Source organism: Aedes albopictus, chromosome 2 (assembly GCF_035046485.1).
Source record: "Aedes albopictus strain Foshan chromosome 2, AalbF5, whole genome shotgun sequence".
NCBI lineage: Eukaryota > Metazoa > Arthropoda > Insecta > Diptera > Culicidae > Aedes > Aedes albopictus.
The window spans coordinates 324,292,483-324,314,086 of record NC_085137.1 but is presented as its reverse complement, the minus strand read 5'-3'; the positions used below and the strand labels follow the sequence as shown (position 1 = coordinate 324,314,086).

At 39.2% G+C, this 21,604-nt stretch overlaps 2 protein-coding genes across 4 annotated transcripts; one reads left to right on the top strand and one right to left on the bottom strand.

The window, feature by feature from the left end:
• The first annotated feature begins 593 nt into the window (after nucleotides 1–593).
• LOC115270378 (intraflagellar transport protein 122 homolog) lies at nucleotides 594–21,380 on the top strand. The gene is made up of 7 exons (XM_029879921.2): nucleotides 594–1,172; nucleotides 1,269–1,499; nucleotides 16,153–16,714; nucleotides 16,774–17,663; nucleotides 18,187–19,287; nucleotides 19,351–19,750; nucleotides 19,811–21,380. The coding sequence occupies exons 1-7, from the start codon at nucleotides 1,108–1,110 to the stop codon at nucleotides 20,060–20,062; spliced, it is 3,501 nt and encodes a 1,166-aa protein (XP_029735781.2). The 5' UTR covers nucleotides 594–1,107; the 3' UTR covers nucleotides 20,063–21,380.
• On the bottom strand, nucleotides 4,320–6,343 carry LOC134287187 (uncharacterized). 3 transcript variants are annotated; one of them, XM_062848852.1, is made up of 3 exons: nucleotides 4,637–6,343; nucleotides 4,487–4,577; nucleotides 4,320–4,412 (listed from the first exon to the last, which is right to left on the bottom strand). In XM_062848852.1, the coding sequence occupies exon 1, from the start codon at nucleotides 6,315–6,317 to the stop codon at nucleotides 4,794–4,796; it is 1,524 nt and encodes a 507-aa protein (XP_062704836.1). In that variant the 5' UTR covers nucleotides 6,318–6,343; the 3' UTR covers nucleotides 4,320–4,412; nucleotides 4,487–4,577; nucleotides 4,637–4,793. The 3 variants fall into 3 exon arrangements, with proteins under 3 accessions (XP_062704836.1, XP_062704835.1, XP_062704834.1); XM_062848851.1 differs by having other exon boundaries at nucleotides 4,487–6,343; XM_062848850.1 differs by having other exon boundaries at nucleotides 4,320–4,577.
• Nucleotides 21,381–21,604: the final 224 nt, after the last annotated feature.

Genomic DNA, 21,604 nt, shown 5'->3' with positions numbered 1-21,604 from the left:
AGCTGTATCGCAAATGTAATGAATATGCGAATGAATGTTTCTAGCTGCTAAGTATTCGCTTAATCCGATTTCGTCATCAAAAGTTCTATAAATATTGAAATTTATGCATAAAATTGAACTTTTCCAGAAGTTATAACATATTTAGTATGGAAATTGCATACTTTCAGGCGTTTTAGCAAGATTTATTATACTTAAAACCTAAATCATTAAAAATTAAGTAAATTTGTAAAAACTTTGCATAGCTTTTCGCATTCCGGGGTGGTTAATTCAGGAGGAAAACATATTTTCAGCACTTACAAAAACATTCCACTGACTGATCAATTTCACCCCGAAAATAAAATTTTTGATATTTTATTTCAAATGATTTTTTTGTTATAAAATGATTTGCTGTAGGGTTTTTAAGTTAAAAATTTTAACCTCGTTGACTGATGAAAACCATGGTCGTACTTGTTTTAAAGCATTAAATTTAACTATATCGATAAGTATTCAAAAATTATTCGCCAAAACTACGAAAAATGATCAGTTTCACCCGAAATTACGGTACTTGTTTTAAAGCTATAAAATAAAGGCAATAGGTAAAAATATAATTGATACGAAAATTAGCATTAGTTAGCCTTTAGTGGTTGATTGGTTCTGGATTACTGCATCCAAATTTCAAATTGAGAAAGCTTTCCAATTTCAATCACCACTAGATGTCCCGGCCCATAGCACACCATCGGATGAATGGTGTGCGTTGTCTTATGCTACAGGCTCGCACCAACATCAAATAACACGTGTTGCAGTTTGTTTACAATCTTGGCCATCTCTCTTCATGCTAAGGCTAAGTTCACAGGGGATAGCCACGCTGCAGCATGGATGTATGTGTATGCTGGTCGGTTCCAGGTCTTCGTAGATATTTATGTTCATTCATGAAGGATCCATCAATACATGACTGCTGCTGTTGACCAGGCGACCAACGAATAACAGTACATGCCGTGTAACAGTTGTAAGAAGTCCGTCAATGGGCATTAGGTTTTGTTTTGGCACAGAGATGTAATCGATTCCGTGAAATTTAAGGTAAATTTAAAGATTTTAGCTGATCCAGAAAGAGACTGTGAGCTACGTATAATGAGGGCGATTCCAAAGTGGGTCGAGAAGATCCACGATCCAAACGAGAAAAACGATGTGGCCAGGTAATGTGTTTCTATCTAAAGAGCAAAGATCGATTAATCAATAAATATTAATTTTGATTCCAATCAAATATTGTACATCAAATGTTTTTGTTTTAGCATTCATTCGATATGTTTCCACCCGGAAGGACTGCAGTTGATTGTAGGAGCAGGCGACAAGGTTTTGGTGTACGATCCTGTCGATGGGAACATAATCAGCTCACTGAAGGGCCATAAAGACACCGTTCACTGTGTTGCGTATGCACGCGATGGAAAGAAGTTTGCATCGGGGAGTGCGGACAAAACCGTCATCATTTGGACAAACAAACTGGAAGGATTACTGAAATACTCGTAAGTTCACATATAGCAAATATAGTTTTGTAAGAAGGTTTATACTTATAGTGTTTTTATATGCAGTTTTGTTCGGGTTTCTATACTCCCTACAACATAAGGTATGCACACAGCAAAATCTAGCCACCGCATTTTGGATAGAAATTTCTCCATTTTCAACGAATCGTGGCAATCTCTGGCGCAAATGAAAGCTTATTGTGTAAGGAATCGAAAAATATTTACTTCGGGATATATTTTGACATTGTGTTTAAAATAGAGTCAAGGGAACAAGAAGTCCTCGAAAAGTTTTTGCACAAACGTGCTGAAAATCTGACAATGTACATTAAAGCGACCGTCCCCGCAGACCTAAGTTAGCTTTCAAGTATTCGGTTCTATACATCATTACAATCTGGAAAGGTTGCAGATCAACTTAAGAGTAAGAAAAAATCGAAGTTTGGCAAGAAATACATAGTTTGGTCAACAATATGAATTTGTGGTTTGAAAAACCGAACTTTTAGAAATACATGTACAGCAAATCATCTTTTTCACTACGGGAAATGTCGGGAAAAATGGCTGGCATCCCTTATTCAAAAGCTTAGATATTATGTATTGATTTGAATTGATTTTTGTTCCCTGTTTTTGGCGGAGAATGCTTGCGTTTGTATGCAGAAAACTATGTAGAAATTGTACTGCATTTTTCCAAAAAAACGTAAAATCTCATACACTTCAAAACTCAACCCAATTGAAAAATATTGAGTAACCGTGAATTGGAACCTTCAAAAAATGTCAAGAACGACAGCTTTCATCGAAAAATAAGATTGATTTTGACACAAAGGTGGTAAAAATTTCTTGGCATGCGGTCGAAGGTACTGTGCAAAACTTTACGGAAGGACTTAAGCTCAAAACTTGAGATGACGGATATAACAAGTCAAATCAGCAATGTTTTGATGTTGATTTAAAGTAAATTAATGCTTTTTTATGATGAATTGCTTTTGGTTTGGGAACAAATTGGAATGAATTATCACTGCTTGATTTTCTTTGGCCAGATTTTGCTGTGCGCATACCTTAGGTTTCCAAACTTTCAGGTGCGCGACCCCCTTTGGCAAGCAGACGTACTTTTCGCAATCCACCACAGAAATTCTCTCATTTGTTGTCTGTAACTGTAAAATCTTCGACTGTAATCTTCCCTAGATGAAGGCCAGCGATCCCCCTTACAAGAATGCCCTACTAGAATATAGATTGAAATGATTTTTCATTATGGCCCAACTGACTTGATCGATTTCTCTTCGATGATTCTCTCTTTCGCTAATTAACTTGATCAAAACAAACTAAATAATTTCTCTTCCTTTTACCATAGAGCAGTGATCCTCAGCCTAACCGTTTTCGCGGGCTAAATTTTGTTTGCGATTTTTTTTAGCGATTTAGTGGATCATGTGAAATTTCTGTGCATAATTTGTGGGATTCTGTGCATAATTTGTAGGTGCAATTTCCCACCTAGGAAGAATTTTCCATATTTAGCTGAGGAAAATGTTTTGAAAACTTGTGATTTAAATTTTGCGGCATTTTCTTACATTGTCTTTGAGAAATATTTGCAGTCAATTTATGGAAGATTTATTTGCAATGATTGATAGGAATTTCAATTTGAAGTTCTGGAGGAACGTCTGATAGAATTCCAAACAGAATATTCAGAAAACTCTTTTTTACACAGCTCTAGGGAAGAAAGAGATGAAAATCCAGAGGAAATTCAGACAGATTTTGGAAATTTAAATTTCTTAAACAAATTGTAGGTGTAACTTCTAACTGAGCTCGAAAAAGAATTTCTGACGTAATTCTGAGAAATTTCCTTAAGCATTTTCTGATGTCATTAGCGATAACTTAAACATGTTTTTGCAAAGCTTAGAATAAACATTTTGTGGTAATGTTTGAAAGTATTGTTCGAGAAGTACCTTAGAGTATCGCTGATATTTTTAGTGGGATTGATACATCAACTTTTGGAAATATCAAAATTTGAAAAAATTGAAGGTGTAAAGTCGGAAGTATGAACTAAATTCTTGATTTTTTTCAAATAAACTCTTTAGAAAACTTACAAAAATATTGCAAAAAAATGCAAGAAATTTCTTCAAAAACGTCGAAAGAAACGAAATTTATCCTTTGAACAAAATATTCTTGGCGCATTTAGCCAGAAGTCCAAAGTCCAATAGAGAGCCCCTGTAAAATTATCCTCATAATTTTGGGGAAGAAAACAATATTCTCAGCAAAACTAAGTTGTGAATTGCAGCCCATTCAAATCAGAGTAATAATATGATCAGTATTTTGAAATTGTTTAACTTCTGGACTAATTACAATTTAGAATATTTCCGGTACATTTCGGAACAAATTCAGTATACCTATTAGAAAACATATCAACATTTGGTACAATTTGTAATATATCCCGGATTACACAGCGTAACAAAAATAAACTTTTGGTCTGTCTCAAGAGCAAACTTATGTGTCGCTGACAGATTTTGGGCCGCTGAATCCGAATCCGGGCTCAGATTTGCTCCAGCACGTCACAATTCTGAGCTATACCTCAATTTATAGGACAAAATATGCGATTTTGGGCGTTTTTGAATGCAGGCATTAACCATGGAAATGTTTTTTAAGCAATCAAAAGGTAAATTGGTCAATTAACATCTAAATTAACGACTCATGCAAAATATTTCGTTTTACCGAATCAAATTAGATAGTTTTAAGTGATTTGTGTTAGGTATGATGTTTCCCATACAAGTCACCCTCCAAAAGTTGCATGCAAGTTTACATACTAACAACAAAATGCTTAAATCTATCTTATTTGCGAGATAATTTTTCGGCAATAGCAGTCTGAGTGGTTAGCAAACACAGTTTTTGCTCCTACGTCCGACGTTTCGGTTCTTTATTGAACCTTCTTCAGGGGATCTAAAAATTTGGTGTTTGAATATACATTGATTTCCGATTCTTTCCCTCAATGTGCCCCATTTTCCCCTACTTACAGGAGTTTGTATTTTTGTAAACATGTGTAGTGGCCTACATTTGGTTGTCTGTATTGTGTCTGTAGATGGTTTGTAATGGCGTCTTTGGTGCCTAAAACATAGTGGGTTTTCTAATTTCATCATTTTGATTTGGTTTTGGAAATCACTTACTGCATGTGTGTCGATTTTTACGCCCGACACTGTGTTTCGCAACTTTATAGCAGCTTAATCGCACAAAGCTTGTTTTTTATCGCTTCTGTGATTTCTTTCTGCCTACGCTTTTTTCTTGCACCTGCACTCTACGCTTTCGAGACTGATATTGACATTTTCAATCTTGTGTGAGTGGTGTTTCGATTATGTTGTGTGTATGTGTATTATCCGTGTTTGTTGTGATTCCGTGTGTGTTTACATTTTCTGTGTTTTTCTGTTTTTTCGTTCCTAGCTTGTGAAGTATTCCTGCGTATATTGCATTTAAACCCTCTGTGTCTGTTCTTCGGTTGATGCAGTTGCTGTTGTTCACGATGTGACACATTTCCAAATATGGGAGTGTGTGTGATTTGTTTGTTTTGTCTAAAATTTTTGTGTTTTCTAGGTTGAATCGGTGGTTTTCGACGATCGTGTGTTCCATTAGGGCTGTTTTCTGCTGGAGCTGGATGATTTGCGGATCCGTTATGCTGACTCCTGTTTGCTGTAATCTGTCTAGCACGTTGTAGTGTGTTTTGTGGCCGCTGATCCTTGTTTTGAGCCTGTTTGTCGTCATGCCTATGTAGCAGGCAGAGCAGTCGTTGCATGGGATGGAGTAGATGACATCCGTCTGTTGATCTTCGGGGATCGGGTCCTTCACTTTTGTGAACAAACCTCCTACAGATTTCCAGTTGTATGTTGCAAGTCGTATGTTTTTGTAGTTTTTCTGGATTTCCTTGTCGATGCGATTCGACAGGTGAGGCATGTATGCGATTGAACGGTAGGTATGTTCCAGGTCCATTTCATCCGGTGTTGCTGTTGGGGAGTCATTGCGGGTATTTGATCTATTGGCCAGCCTGTTGCGTAATGACTTGGGGTAGTTATTAAGCTTGAGGTGTTTGTCTATTAGTTGGTTTTTGGAAACTTCATCTAGGTCTGTTGACAAACGATTCACTCTATTTATGAAGTTTCTGGCCGTATTCAGTTTTTGCCCTAGGGGGTGAAATGACCGGAAATTCAAAAACCTCCCACTCGCTATGGGTTTTTGGTACCACCGCGTTGTGACCTTTTGGTTCTCGTGGCGAATGAGCAGCATGTCCAAGAAGGGTAGGCAGTTATCCACTTCCAGTTCGTGCGTGAACTGGATGTGGGTGTCATAGCTGTTAAATGCTTGCAGTACGCTTTGTAGTTGGTTGAGTGGGATTGCAGTCACCAGATCATCGACAAACTTCCGAATGAACGGTAGCGGGATGTTTAGTTTGTTCAAGACTGAATTTAGCAGGCTCTCCATGATCCAGTCGGCTGTGGCCGAGGATAGCGGGTTTCCCATGGCGGTTCCGAAGATTTGGTGGTAGTGTTGACCATCATACCGGAAGTAGCTAGAATCTATACAGTATTCTACGATCTCAAGGAACAGATCTAGGTTTATATTCGTGTTGGGTTTTATCTCGTCCCACCTCATTATGATGTTGTTCAAGACCAGCGATTTCGGAATCGATGTGAAGAGAGCTTTCACATCGAGTGAAATCAACACGTAGTTTTCCGGTAGTGTTACGTTGTTGATGAACTCACAAAAAGTGTAGGAGTCCTTAATGTTGTATTCACTTACCAGTGACTTCTGGAGGATGCTCCCAACGAACTTCGAAAGCTGGTACGACGGTGCCGTCATATTTGGTACCACAGGTCTCAGAGGAAGGCCGGGTTTATGAGACCAAGACCAAGATGCTAGAACTACTACAAGATCGCAGTACGTACGAACCTATCTCAAGAGACCCCACATCACGCTACCAGCAACAGAACAACAGCCTGGTCAACCGACTCAGGAATCTGGGTCTTATCGACAGAAAAACAGCTAGTAGATTAACCACATATAAAGCGGTATGCCCTAGAATCTACGGTCAACCGAAGGCTCATAAACCCGGCCTTCCTCTGAGACCTGTGGTACCAAATATGACGGCACCGTCGTACCAGCTTTCGAAGTTCGTTGGGAGCATCCTCCAGAAGTCACTGGTAAGTGAATACAACATTAAGGACTCCTACACTTTTTGTGAGTTCATCAACAACGTAACACTACCGGAAAACTACGTGTTGATTTCACTCGATGTGAAAGCTCTCTTCACATCGATTCCGAAATCGCTGGTCTTGAACAACATCATAATGAGGTGGGACGAGATAAAACCCAACACGAATATAAACCTAGATCTGTTCCTTGAGATCGTAGAATACTGTATAGATTCTAGCTACTTCCGGTATGATGGTCAACACTACCACCAAATCTTCGGAACCGCCATGGGAAACCCGCTATCCTCGGCCACAGCCGACTGGATCATGGAGAGCCTGCTAAATTCAGTCTTGAACAAACTAAACATCCCGCTACCGTTCATTCGGAAGTTTGTCGATGATCTGGTGACTGCAATCCCACTCAACCAACTACAAAGCGTACTGCAAGCATTTAACAGCTATGACACCCACATCCAGTTCACGCACGAACTGGAAGTGGATAACTGCCTACCCTTCTTGGACATGCTGCTCATTCGCCACGAGAACCAAAAGGTCACAACGCGGTGGTACCAAAAACCCATAGCGAGTGGGAGGTTTTTGAATTTCCGGTCATTTCACCCCCTAGGGCAAAAACTGAATACGGCCAGAAACTTCATAAATAGAGGCCCAGATTCGGATTCAGCGGCCCAAAACCTGTCAGAGACACATTAGTTTGCTCTTGAGACAAAAAGATGTTGCGCTGTGTTATTGAAGTCTTCTAAAATTCGGAAAACTTTTAAATATCCTTGCAAAATTGTGATGATCAGATAAAATTCCTTGTTACATCAAGTAAGTAAAACTCAGTATTTTGAGAATGGTCATTGACTGTCGAACTTTTGAGTCCTTATTCATTCAGAGTTGGCTATACTGATTGAGAAAAGTTTTGTGGGTTATTCATACTTAAGCTGAAAAAAAAATCCATGAATACAAAGTAGTTTTGTAATCGATAGTCATTTTCATGCAAATTTTAGGATGTAGCAAAAATGTTGACTGTTATTTTAAACCTAAAAGCGGGCGCCATTCTAAATTATTTCAAAATCAGCTCCCGGGCCGCACAAAACCTCTAAGACGGCCGCAGTTTGGTAACCACTGATATAGAAAGATACACAGCTAGTCGCGTTCGGTAATTTTTACCGAAATCTCAACTGCTGAGCGTTCGTTAATGGTTTTTTAACGAAATTCTGTAAAAATTACCAAATTTCGGTAAAATGTTATCGTTCATCTGTCAAATTTTAACGAAGTTCGGTAAACGTCACCGAATTTCTCTGGTAAAAAACTTAACGGTTGAGATTTCGATAAAATATTACCGAAGTCGGAGATTTTTTCTAGGTGTGTATACGGAATTAAATTAAAAAAAAAAAAACTTCAAAACGTTCAATACTGGGGTAGCCCATACTCATATGAAAAACGTAAAATTAAAAAAAAAAAAACAAGTGTTGCCCCCACAATCAGTTGTGTTGGACTCCCAGAAGCTACGTTCAAATTTTGAGCGAAATTGATTAAGTCTAAAGGGACGCTCACCGAGCTTGAAGTTTGTATGGCTAAACGTAAGCTATAATCTTAAGTTTCCGATGTTTGCCGCCAGTTTAGTTTAACAATTAAACCTATGATATCTGATAAATGTTTGGGAAACACTGCTGTAAGCATTTTCAAAACCTGACGAATCAGTTTCTTAGGAGTACCTACCATGAATCTAAATTAAAGAGAATGTCATTTCCTTCGCATTAGCAATCCCAAGAAATGAACTTTTTCTCATTTATTTGACCATTCTAAGGGAAACGTGTTTGTTGTGCTCTTATCTTCTTATACGACTGTATATTCTAATGAAATAATTGGAATACTCATTACCAGATTTTTCCACCTTCTTCTTGCTGGAGTAACGGCCGCACTGGGACAAAACATGCTCAGCTTAGTGTTCTATGAGCTCTTCAACAGTTATTATCTGAGAGCTTCCTCTGCCAATGAACAAGCATGTGCGTATAGGGGAGACTGAGGAGACTTGATCCCTGGGGAAACTTGTTCCCCCCTATTTTCTCGGAATCAAAAACATTTTTCTTCTAGCATAATTTTCCCAAAACTACTCCTGGACAAACGACTATGTTTTGGCTACAAGTGATTTCGATTGTACATTACATTATTTTTTAACGGCTGATGGTTTGTTTTCAGTCCTTCGGAAATCTTTTAGGTGATTCCGAAAAATCTCAATAACTTTGTGAAAATTGAACCAAATCCTGTCAAAATTTCACAGTACACAGTTTGAATAAAATACTTTCAAACTTATTTATCCAAATAAGGCTGTTGTTAACACATTTTAATTAATTCAGCTTAGTATACACAACAGTGACATGGGGAGACTTGATCCCTCGAGGATTACACACACATTTTACATGTGAAAAATAAAATTCTATTCGGAAGCTTCTATTTACTTGGAATTCTAGTCTATTCAACGATAAAATGTGTCAGATAAATATAACTTTAGTACAAACCAAGAAATGGGGGATCAAGTCTCCCCATTTTGAAAATACGGCATATCCCTAAAAATTTAAGGAAATCTTACAATTTCAAACACTCCATGTTCATCGAAAGTACAAGAAAACTCGAAAAGAAAATGAAAAGGAAGACTCTGGAATTATTTTCCCTTTAAATAAACCATGTGCTCAAAGGGGGATCAAGTGTCACCCATTTTTGAAAAATACATCATAAGACATGCTTCCATAAAAACACAGTTTTGAAAACTTCAACAATAATTTAAAGGCCTTCTGTTGTGTATTAACTTGCAATGGATGTTTACCTGCCATTTTGAACGGAAATCTAGCTTTGTGTTTTTTTTAAGCTTCAGGTAAATTAAGAAAAAGGGATCAAGTCTCCCCAGTATCCCCTACCGTGTGGCAGGCATGAAGATACTCTATATCCGTGGAAGTTAAGGAAATTTCCATTGCAAGTACCTAGTTTCTGGACAGACCGAGAATCGAACACGTCTCTCTCTGCATGGTCATGCTTTTCATTTCCGAAACTTCTAAAATAATTTATGCTGGAAGAATGCTTTCAAAAAATCTTCAGAAATTCTTCTAACAATTATTCCATGAATACCTTCAATGGTATAATGGTAAATATCCTCCAAGATTTTTTCCGAGAATTCCATGGAAAATTCTTTCAAGAATTGCTCCGAGAATTCTTTCAAGGGTTCTTCGAGGAATTCTCTATAGATTCTTTAGAATTTGTTCAGAAATGTTTCCACAAAAATCTCCTGGAATTATTCTGAGGACTCCCCCAGGAAATCTCTGAGGAATTATTCTGAGGCCTCCTAGGAAACATTTTTCCAAAAAATCTTTCAAGTACTCATCTGAAAGATTCCTCCCGCATTATTCGAAGTATTTTTTCAGGCATTATTCGCTTGCCGAACACAGTATCAGCGTGGTACCGACGGTGGTAGCCACTGCGTGATGATTATTCCAACTCTTCAAGCATATTTTGAAAAATCATTCTGAATTCTTCAAAGAATTCTTTCAAGTTTTCTTTCAAGAATTTCTCAAGATTTTTTTCAAGAATTTCTCAAGATTTTCTTTAAATAACTTTTAGAGTTTTGGTTCACATACAGTCATAGCACAATCATGGGTCACCCAGAATTATGGGTCAATTCCATTTGAATTGCATGGTGAACTGTCTGACTAATATTTGTGACAGAGTGACCCATAATTGTGCAATGACTGTACATTTCCAAGAAATCATGGAAAAACATGATGAATTCCTGCGGTAATTCTTGGAAGTCCAAAATTTTCATTCCAGGATTTCTTGGGAAATACTCTCTATATATCTCCATCAATTTTTCTAAGAATTGCTCCATACATTCTTCTAAGTTTATCTTAGGAATACTTCAAAGAACTCCTCCAGGAATTCTCCCAAAAATTTCGTGTTTTAAGCTCGGTTCCATCGCTGGGGTTACATATTATTTCTTTGGCTCGTTTAAGGGCACATTTTAAATCTTTCCAGGAATCCTCAAGAAAAATTCGAGGATTTTTCTAGGAATGATTCTAAGGATTTGTCTATGAATTCTCGTAAGTATTCCGTTAAGAGTTTTTTTTTGGCAAAAAAACTGCAGTAATTTTTGTAATGTTTTTTTCAGCAGTTCTTTCAATTGAATATTCGGTAATTCTGTAAAGACTTTGTCCAAAAAAACTTCCAGGGGCTCATCCGAAAATTTTCAGACTTTCTTTTCAAGAATTTCTTGCCATTCTTCTAGGAATTCTTTTTAGAATTTGTACAGAAATTCTTCTTGGGGTTTCTCTATAAATTTTGTCAATAAAATGTTCGGATTTGTTCAGAAATTCTTTCAATACACTGTAAATTCTTTAAAAATTTTCTTCAAGAATCCTTCCAAAATCTTATCCAGAAAATCTTTTAAGTCGTCCTCGAATTTTTAAAAGAGCTTTAAAAATATTCTCCAGACATACTTCCATACTTCAAGGGCTCGCCTAAGCTACCTAGTAATTCATCCAATAATTCATCCAAATTAAAAAATGACACCTCCACAATTTTTTACTCATATTAATCATGTAATTTTCCAAGGTTTTCTTTGAAAACTATTTTAAAAATTCCTGCAAAAAATATCACAAAACATTCTTTGAATATCCTTCTAATATAGACTCCAAAGAAGAAATTCCTGTGATTTAATTTTAAGAGATCAATAATTCTTCCACTGATATCTACAGGTATTCTTCCAATGGATAACTGACACTGAGAAAGATAACAAGTGGTAGTCGAAATATGCGTACAAAACTGAAGGATTAGAAAAGTCGGTACAAGATTCTTCCAAAAAAAGTCTCTAGTCAACTTTTTGAAGATGCGTTTAGGAATTCTTGCAAGAATTGCCTGGGGTTTTTTTTTCCAAGGATTTCCTCAGGAACTCTTCTGAAGAATTTTTCAAAAATTCTTACGAGGTTTTTTTTCTTAGAATTCTTCCAAGCACATTTCTGGGATTTATTTAAACCCTCGAAAGATCACGCTGTTGAATTTTGTACGACAGGTTGAAAAAAAAACTCGCTTTTTGTGATCTGCATTGACGTGGTGCTGGCGTTGATGGCCAACCGCCCGACAGACGGAAGGTTAACTATACTTGTTGATATTATCCCAAGGATTTCTTCAGAAACTCTTCTAGGGTTCTCTGCAGAGGTTTTTAGAGAAATTCTTTGTAAGAATTCCAGGCAGTGTTCACGGGTGAACTTACGGAGGAATCTTCGGAAGTATTTCTGTAGGGATTGTTTAAGAAGACCTGGGGGGGATCTTTTGCAAGAAATAGTGGAGGGTTTTTGAGGTAATTCCGTGGACGTATTCATGCAATTGTTTCTGGAATCTTGGAAGAGACATCTGGAAGATCCCCTGGAATCCATGGAAGAACTCTTGATGAAACACTTGGAAAAAGCATAAAAAAGCAATTGGAGCACTTGCTGGACGAATCCTTGGAGAATAAACTTGAGTAATCCTTATTTACAGTTCTTGGAGAAATTCATACAGGAATTCTTCGAACGATTTCAGGAGGAATTCTGCTAGAATTCCCAGATACTTGTGAGTACTTTTTGGAAGAGTTCCTGACAAAGTTTCTATTCCATCTTGAAGAAATAGGATTTCCTGGAGGAAGAACTTCTGACTGAATCTCAGTAATAATACTTGGACGAATTCTTAGAAGAATTCTTTTATGTCTTTCTGGAAAAATCATTGGAAGATTGTTTGGAGGAAACCTTGAAAATACCCTGATAAACCATTTAACCCCGGTCGTGCATTGGGTTCATTATGACTCAGCCAGGCATACTGAGCGTATACTACGTTAGCGCAGTGAGGATCAGCTAATGCACGAAGAAGGTTGAAGAAGTCCCGGAGAAATCATTGGAAGAATTCGCAAAGAAGTGTGTAAAGATTTTTCCGGAAGAATTTATGATGGAGTTTTTAAAGATTTTTTAGAGGAATCCTGGATTAATTCTAGTATGATTTCTTCAACGAACCCCCTAAAAAAATGAGAGAGTTTCCTGGAAATCCTTGGAAGATTTCCTGGAGAAGCCTTTGGAAGCATTCCTAAAGGATTCCATGGGAAGATTCATGGAAAAATCCTGATGATGATTGAAGCAATCGCGGAAATATCCTGGAGGAGTTTGTCTAAAAATATCTAGATCTATACTTGAGGTGAATCCTGCAAAATGTGGAGCCTCGTAGCCGTGCGGTTAGGGTCACCAAGCTTCTAATCGCACCATGCAATGGAGTGAGGGTTCGATTACCACTCCGAGCGATGAAACTTTTCATGAGAAAAGTTTCTTCTCCGAAACCACTGGTGCATTCTTCGTGTGCCCCTTGTCTAGTGTTAAGTTTCATTCAGTCTGTACAGCCTCTGGCTGACGACGGTGTCCACGTCTTTTAAAATTCTTGCACTATTTGGAGAGGAAAGTTTTGAGTAATTTGTAATGCTCTTCTTGGATAGTAAATTATTGAAAAATACTAAGATAAACCGTTGGAGGAATCCTAGGTAAAAATAATGAAGAACAGAAACATCATATTTTGGAAACATTTTGAAGAAACTCCTGTAGAAATGTCTGAATGTGGCCTTCGATGAATCATTGGAAGAACTACTTAAGAAATTTCTGGAGTTATTTCTGCAGAAATTCTGCTCAGAGCTTTTAAGATTCAACCTTGCGACATTTTGGAAAAGTCCAGGAGGAAATATTTTGAAAATATTCTTGAGAAATCTTTGGATATTGACATGAAGCAATTCCTAAAGGGTTTCCTGAAAAGTTCGAGATACTCTTACAAAAATGTTCTGGGGGAGCACTGGCATAAATTCCTGGTGATATATTGCTGGAAGATTTTTTTTCGAACTCCTAAGAAAGTTTCTAGCAGAATTTCTAAAATAATTAGGGGTAGGCGGGGCAATATGGACACCCGGGGCAGAATGGACACCCTCAATATTTTGAAATATGCGAACTTTTTTGAACTTTTAATGAATAGAGAATATAGTCCATTTATCTAAAACGTAGTTTCAGGAAAGAAACATTCGAACTTAAAATTATACTTGATTTTACACAAAAAAGTTGCGTCCTCCGTTTTTTGTGCATGGAAATTATAATTTTCACACCATCTAAAATAAGATTTAGTGATTAATTTATTGCAGGTCGATTAAAACCTGATATTTCTAGAACACATGCAAGTAGTTTTGCTGTATCTACATGCTTAACATATTTATATTTTCTTCTTTATTATATTAAAAATCAAGTTTGGAAATATCTTCTGCTGCCGGGGGCAAAATGGACACTCACCTTTTTGAAAGAAGCGGCAAAGGAAAAATATAACCTTAATCACAAATCAACCAAATTCTTCGATTTCAGTATATTTTCGGTTAAATGTTCACTATAGTAGACATAGGGTGAAACAAATTGGTCAAAAAACGACTGCAGTGGAAAATAGTTGTTCTAGGCACAGCTGTACATGCCGACAAAAACGAAGCTTTATCCAAAACAGCCTGAATTTAAATTAACTGAACAAAAATGAACTACTTCGGCGTATTATTCATCCATAATAGTTGTTTTGTAATGAAATGACTTTATAGGTGTAAATAATGTACGAAATTCGTAAAAGTCTCATGGTGTCCATATTGCCCCATGGGGGTGTCCATTCTGCCCCGTATGCTTGAAGACGGTCATGAAAAACTAACATTTTTCAAAACATTTTTTGAAGTGGATAAATAATTTTCCTTCGTGAGCATTCTTATGCAATAGATGCTAAATAGACTTTAAAAGGATACATGTATGAAAAAACTAAACTTTTTTGACATCTTGCCAGGTAAAGTTGGCAAAAACCTTAGGGTGTCCATATTGCCCCGCCTACCCCTACTAGGGAAGAATTGCAAGCTCTTCCGTAAGGTGGCCCACACTTATATGAAAAACAAAAAATTCGAAAAATGCCAAGTCTTACCTCCTCAATCAGTTGTTTTGGACTCCCACAAGCTACGTTCAAATTTTGAGCAAAATCGGTTGAGCCTAAGGGGGCGCTCAAAACGCTTGAAGTTTGTATGGGAAAACTTTGCCAAATGTATGCAGAAATTTTAAGTTTTCGAATTTTGCCGCTAGGTGGCGCTGTAAGCGTTCAATAATCAAACCCTTTGGTATTATTGTAGGTTACTATATGCCGAACAACTTTGTCGAAGACCGCAAAGTGATGCAACGTCTGTGAAAAAAGTTATACCCTAGGAAAAGTGGAGATAAACTTTATTGTTATTCTTCCAATACATGTAAAGGAATAATATCAATAATGAAATCTCAATACTTTGCCTCACTTTGCCTAGGGTATAACTTTTTTCACAGCCGTCGGATCACTTCGCGGTCTTCGACAAAGTTCTCTGGCATATAGTCACCTACAATAATACCAAAGGGTTTGATTATTGAACGCTTACAGCGCCACCTAGCGGCAAAATTCGAAAACTTAAAATTTCTGCGTACATTTGGCCAAGTTCTCCCAAACTTTAAGCGTTTTGAGCGCCCCCTTAGGCTCAACCGATTTTGCTCAAATTTTGAACGTAGCTTCTAAGAGTCCAACACAACTGATTTAGGAGGTAAGACTTGGTATTTTTTCCGAAATTTTTGTTTTTCATATAAGTGTGGGCCACCCTACTCTTCCGGAGAAACGACAGTAATTTAAACTGCCGGAGAAACATTAGGAAGAATTTCTGAAGAAGAAGGGTTTTCGTTACCCAGAGGAACTTCTGAATGACATTTTAGAGCAATACTTGTAAGAATACCCGGAACAACGCTCTGAAAAATTACTAGAAGAATTACTGGAAGAATTATCATAACCACTTCTTAATGAGAAATTCTTGAAGAACTCTTCAATGAATTTCTGAATGATCTCCCGGTGGAGCCTCTGGAAGAATTTTTGCGGCAACGCTCTGAAGCCGTGTGCAGTTGAGCAATCGACTTTGAAGCAGTCTGTTAGTTGCAGACGCAATAGGCCTACAGCTCTAGTTCCGATGAGGTTTCAGAGGGTTTTCCGGAGCAATTTTGGAAGTTTCAGAGAATTTAGAGGATTTCGCAGGCATTACAGTAGCGTGGCGTTATCGGGGTTCTCGGTAAGTCTCAGATGTGTTATAAGAGGTCCGAGGGGGTTTTACGAGGCCTACAGTTTTTGACAATACATTTTGGATCACTGCTCAGCTATCAGGGGGTTTCGGAGTATTTTTAAGGCCCTTCATAAGCGTTTCAGACGGTTTCGAAGCAGGCATGCAGGCAGGCCACTTGTAGATCCGATGATCTATACTCAAGGGAGTTCTTGATAAAACATTGAACTCATCACTTTTGATAGCTCATAGTTGAGTCTGTACAAACATGAATTCCATTCCAACACAAATTATGCATGTAGATCTGATGACTTATTCCCTTGACTTGTTTTAATTTATAGTTAATATTGTAATGTATTTTTTTCTTCCATAGTCACGGTGATTCGGTCCAATGTCTTGCGTTCAACCCCATCTCGCACCAGCTGGCATCGTGTGCCGTGTCGGACTTTTCCTTCTGGTCCTCGGAGCAGAAGGCCGTCCAGAAATACAAAACTGCAGCGCGAGTCAACGCGTGTGCCTGGACCAACGATGGACAATATTTGGCCCTGGGAATGGCCAACGGGACGATTTCGATTCGCAATAAGGCCGGTGAGGAAAAGATCAAAATCGATCGTCCGGGTGGTGTGAACAGTCCTATTTTTGGATTGGCCTGGAATCCTCCGGCCAGTGGTTCGGCGGATATCCTGTGCGTTATCGATTGGAGTCAAACGTTATCGTTCTACTCGCTCGGAGGGCAGGTGATAGGGAAGGAAAGGAATTTCAACTTTGACCCTCTGTGTTTGAGCTTCTTTCCGGATGGGGAGTTTCTGATCATTTCCGGTTGCAACAAGGCGTTGCAATTATTCACGCGGGATGGCATACGACTAGGAATGCTGGGTGAACAACACGATTCTTGGATTTGGGCAACTACTGTACATCCGTTGGGCAATTCAATCGTGAGTAGATTCCAATTGTCTTACTTTGATCATATTGTATCTCTTATTTCTTGTTTTAGGTTGTTGGTTGCCAAGACGGCACTCTAGCATGCTACAGTTTGGCCTTCAATACGGTTCACGCCCTCTACCGTGAGCGCTATGCATTCCGAGAGAACATGTGCGACGTAATCATCCAGCATTTGGTTTCCGGACAGAAAGTTCGTATAAAGTGCCGCGATTTGGTGCACAAGATAGCCATCTATCGGAACCGCCTGGCGGTTCAGCTACCGGAACGTGTCGTTCTGTACGAACTAAGCTCGGCTGAAAATCAACCCATGCATTACAAGGTGAAGGAAAAAATTGCCAAAAAATTTGAGTGCAGTTTGCTGGTTGTTTGCGCGCAGCATTTGGTTCTTTGTCAGGAGAAAAAATTGCAAAGCCTGGATTTTAATGGGGTTCTGCAGCGAGAGTGGATTATGGACAGCTTCATACGGTACATCAAAGTAACGGGAGGACCTGCTGGGTGCGAAGGACTTCTGCTGGGTTTGAAGAGTGGACAAGTGTGGAGAATCTTCTTGGATAATTCACTCCCTATCCTGGTTACAACCGTACTTTCTTCGGTTCGTTGTCTGGATCTCAACGCAACCAGGACCAAACTGGCCGTTGTGGATGATGCAGGTCGTCTGGTGGTTAGAGATTTGATAAGTGATACTATGCTGTATCAGGACTCCAACGTGAACTCAGTCGCATGGAACACTCATTTGGAATCGATGCTATGTTATTCACATACCACGGGAGGGTTGAGTGTGCGAGTGGGATCACTTCCACCAAGAAGCCCGCAGTCTATGCTGGGAGTAGTGGTAGGCCTATGTGGAGCAACAGCCTTTTGTCTGCGTGGAAATGTAATGAGCAACGTACCCTTGGCATTGGGAGCGACCATGTGGCAGTTCGTAGAGGCTGGATTGTTTGAGTAAGTATATGTGTTGTTGTTTTTTTGAAAGCTTTTAATTGGACGGCATAGTTGAGAAATTAATTTGTAAACATACATCGCGCTCTGGTGGAATTCAAACCCTCGGCTTCGTATTTACTAGAACGCCGCTTTAGCCAACTAAACCAGAGACTTTGTCATTGCAGTAATATTGTTCATGCTGTATTCTTTTTACCCTCTATTCATCTCGTCACATTTGACGTTGGATTAGACAAGATTAAACTGTTTAACGGTATGGAAATAAGAAAAGAAATAGCAATGACGAATTGAATGAGCTACTATTTTTCTTTAAGTGTAGGGGTAGACTGCTGTACAATTATGGTATCGGGGAAAGTCTAGAAAATTTTAAACTCTTGAAGATCCTCGTCTCCATTGAGATTTTAGTTGATTGCGTTAGTTCAACATTGAGGCAGCCAAGGCAAATCTCATTTAAGTCGAAGAGCCATGATTTATGGACAGTAGAAACTGTTTTGTCATTTTTATAACCTTTTCAAATACTTTACAGAGAAGCTTACCAGGTTGCATGCCTTGGAGTACCCCTATCGGACTGGGAAGGCTTGGGACAGGCCGCTCTAGAAGCTCTGAACTATCAAGTAGCTCGCGATGCATACGTCAAGGTACGCAACTTGCCCTGGTTGGAGCTGATAAACGATCTCAAAGAACGTCAAAAGCGAGGCGATACATCGAAAGAGGTGCTCCTCGCGGATACCTACGCCTTCAACGGGAAGTTCAAGGATGCAGCGCGATTGTACCAAAAGTCCGGCAACAATACCAAAGCCTTGGCCATGTACAGCGATTTGCGGATGTTTGACTTGGCGCAGGAGTTTCTCAAGGAAGGAAGTGCGGCCGATAAAAAGGAACTCATCAGAAGGCGCGCCGAATGGGCCTGTTCGGTACATGAGCCTCGGGCGGCCGCCGAACTGTTGCTTTCCGCAGGGGAATCTGAGCGAGCTATTGAAATTGTAGCAGAGCAAGGGTGGACTGATGTACTGTTGGACATTGGTAGACGTCTAAACGCCTCAGAAAAGGAACCACTGGAGCTTATAGCGACGCATCTGAGGCGCTTGAAAGCTCTGCCTTTGGCAGCCGAAATCTACCGTAAGCTTGGCGAGGAAGAACAAGTTGTGCAACTACACGTGGAAGCTAGAGATTGGCCCGAGGCGTTTCGCTTGGCAGAGCACTTGCCGAAGATTCTACCTTCTGTACATTATCAGCATGCACAGTGGTTGGCTGAATCCGATCAATTCATTTCTGCTCATGAAGCTTATGTATTGGCGGGTAAACCTAATGAAGCTACCAAGCTGCTCCGAGATCTGGTGGAGTGTGCAGTATCTGAGGAACGATACTTAGATGCAGGATACTACACGTGGCTAAGGGCTAAACAAGTGCTCAAATTGTTGGAAGGTGAATCGGTTTTACTGGAGTCCAAAAGCGCTGAGTACAAATCACTACAGAAGCTAGCTTCTATCTATTATGCTTACAGTACAATTAATTCGTACCTCAAAGAACCGTTCACAAGCAGCCCGCCATTGACGCTATTCAACACCAGTCGATTTGTAGTAAATCAAATAAATGGAGTAACAGCTCCGAAGGGAATAAGTATTTTGTAAGATTTTTTTCATCCTCATAATACACATCGATAATACAACTAATAAATTTTCATTTTCAGTGCTGTTTACTACACCCTGTCCAAACAGGCAAAAGTTCTGGGGGCCAACAAGCTCCATCTTCAAATCAACAACAAACTTCAATCGCTCAAGCCACCGGCAGGAATACAGGAACAGGTTGACATTAGCTACATTACTAGTCGAGCTTGTCCGGGAGGATTCAACGATCCGGAGGAGTACCTTCCGATGTGCTATCGTTGTTCTAACTATAGCCCTCATCTACATGGGAACCGTTGCCCAAACTGTCATCAGGAATACGTCTTCTCGTACGTGTCCTTCGAAATTCTACCACTAGCAGAGTTCAGCCCTGATGACGGCATCTCTGATCAAGAAGCTGAAAGGTTATTGATGGCCCCACCGAAGATGAACGATTATGGTCAACCGGATCAGTTCATCCATGAGGTACATCTTCGTAACTTCAATACCCATTTATTTCAATGTACAAACAAGTTTTTATTCCAGGATATCATGGATACCTTTCCGTCCAGCATGGATCGTGATGCGTTACGAGCGATTGATCCACGGGAAGTTATCATCATCAAAGGTCCCAAGCCGTTGCCTACTCGTTACTACAGAAATCTGCTACCCGAGCTACAAATAACCGTTTGCCCAGAGTGTAACAATGCATTTCACTCGGAGGACTTTGAACTGCAGTTTTTGCAGAAAGGTTATTGCCCATTCTGTAGAACTCCTGAGGAAAGCTTGGTTGGGTAAATTGAAAATGTCAGAGCAATTCTGGAACACGATTGCCTTACTCTTTAGTGTCTGATCTCATTCCGTCCAGCATCACGTAACTGTGATTTTTACATCTTATTAATGTTTTAAGCATCAATTTAATCGTACTAAACAAGGAACTTTAATTTTTTCACAAATTTGAATAAAAGATAAATTGCACAAAATCGGTTTATTATTGATGGGACTCACAGGATTAATAGAGTTAGATTCTAAACATGCTTGGGCTTCAATTCGTGTTTCATTAAATATATACCAAACGAAGCAGTCGTCGTTTTTCAGGCATCCTTGCGATGTAGCCTGCTCAGCCTGGCATGTCGTGTTCAATTAACTTGACAATATTTCGGCTGTTCGGGTCCGTATGAAGTTGATCATCAACATTAACTTCTTTTCCCGATCAGCCTAGATAGCTGTGTAGTGTCGGTAGCGGTTGTCTCAATTGGCTAAGAATAACACTACGGACCACCTGTTCCGGGGGTAAAAGTCCACTAAACAGGGAACTCCAATCCAAGGTGTCAGGCGACCCGTGCTGATGGATGAATGGTTGAGGGGGTTTAAAATATGCTCGATCTTTAACGGAGCCCGTAACGTAGGTAGATAGCCTTTATGTGTTGCGTTACGGTTCAAGATCTACCAAACCGAACCCTAGTGACATCCGGGTTGTCAAGTTGGGGTAATGTGTTTTGGTAATAAGGATTCATGGCACAAAGTCCTTTTTACTGGTGACAGTTTCTAAAATTGCATTTATTCTGCCTTGCTGATAGTTAAAGAATCGGACTTTGCCCACCCGAGACTACACTTGATGTTAGGAAAACAAACATGCTTTACGTATCTAATTGCGTACTAACCTATCAAGGACTGTTTAGTTCTGGTAATTCAAGGACTCACGTGTATTCTTATTGCAGAACACATTCTCTAATTTGACAGAGTTTTGCAACTAGCCTAAAGTCCCGGGTTTTTCTTTGTTGTCCTGGGACTAAACTAGAAGCAAGACATGGATGGGGCTAGAGTTCCGATGCATGGATATATATCAGTACCACCGTTTTGTTTTTCTTAGAATTCAAATAGATTGTGTTTGATTAGTGGCGCTCTTTCACTGGGATTTAAATCTCTATGATAACGGGACCTTTTTATCGCAATCTATTTCTTGCACCTCTGGGATAACAAAACAGGAACTGTACAGAAATCGATGCTTCATTGCCTCTCAATGACAATGGAGTAGTACGACATGCACTAAATACTGAGGATACGGGTAATGCCACAAAAGATCTAAATACTGGTCGCAGTGGCTCACCCGAACAGAAAAGAAAAAAAAAATGACAATATACAAGATCCTGATTTGTATACACTAGCACATGATTCATGCAACACCGCCAGATGTCGTTTCTCTTTTTACGCCACATATTGTTCGAAGCAGTAGTGCGCAAAACGGTGAGTCGAAAAGGAGAGCGTCCAACATAGCTCTGGTCCTCACAAGTTCCTACCTGCTACCTCATGCTTCCACGGGTCAAGCGATGGCAAAGA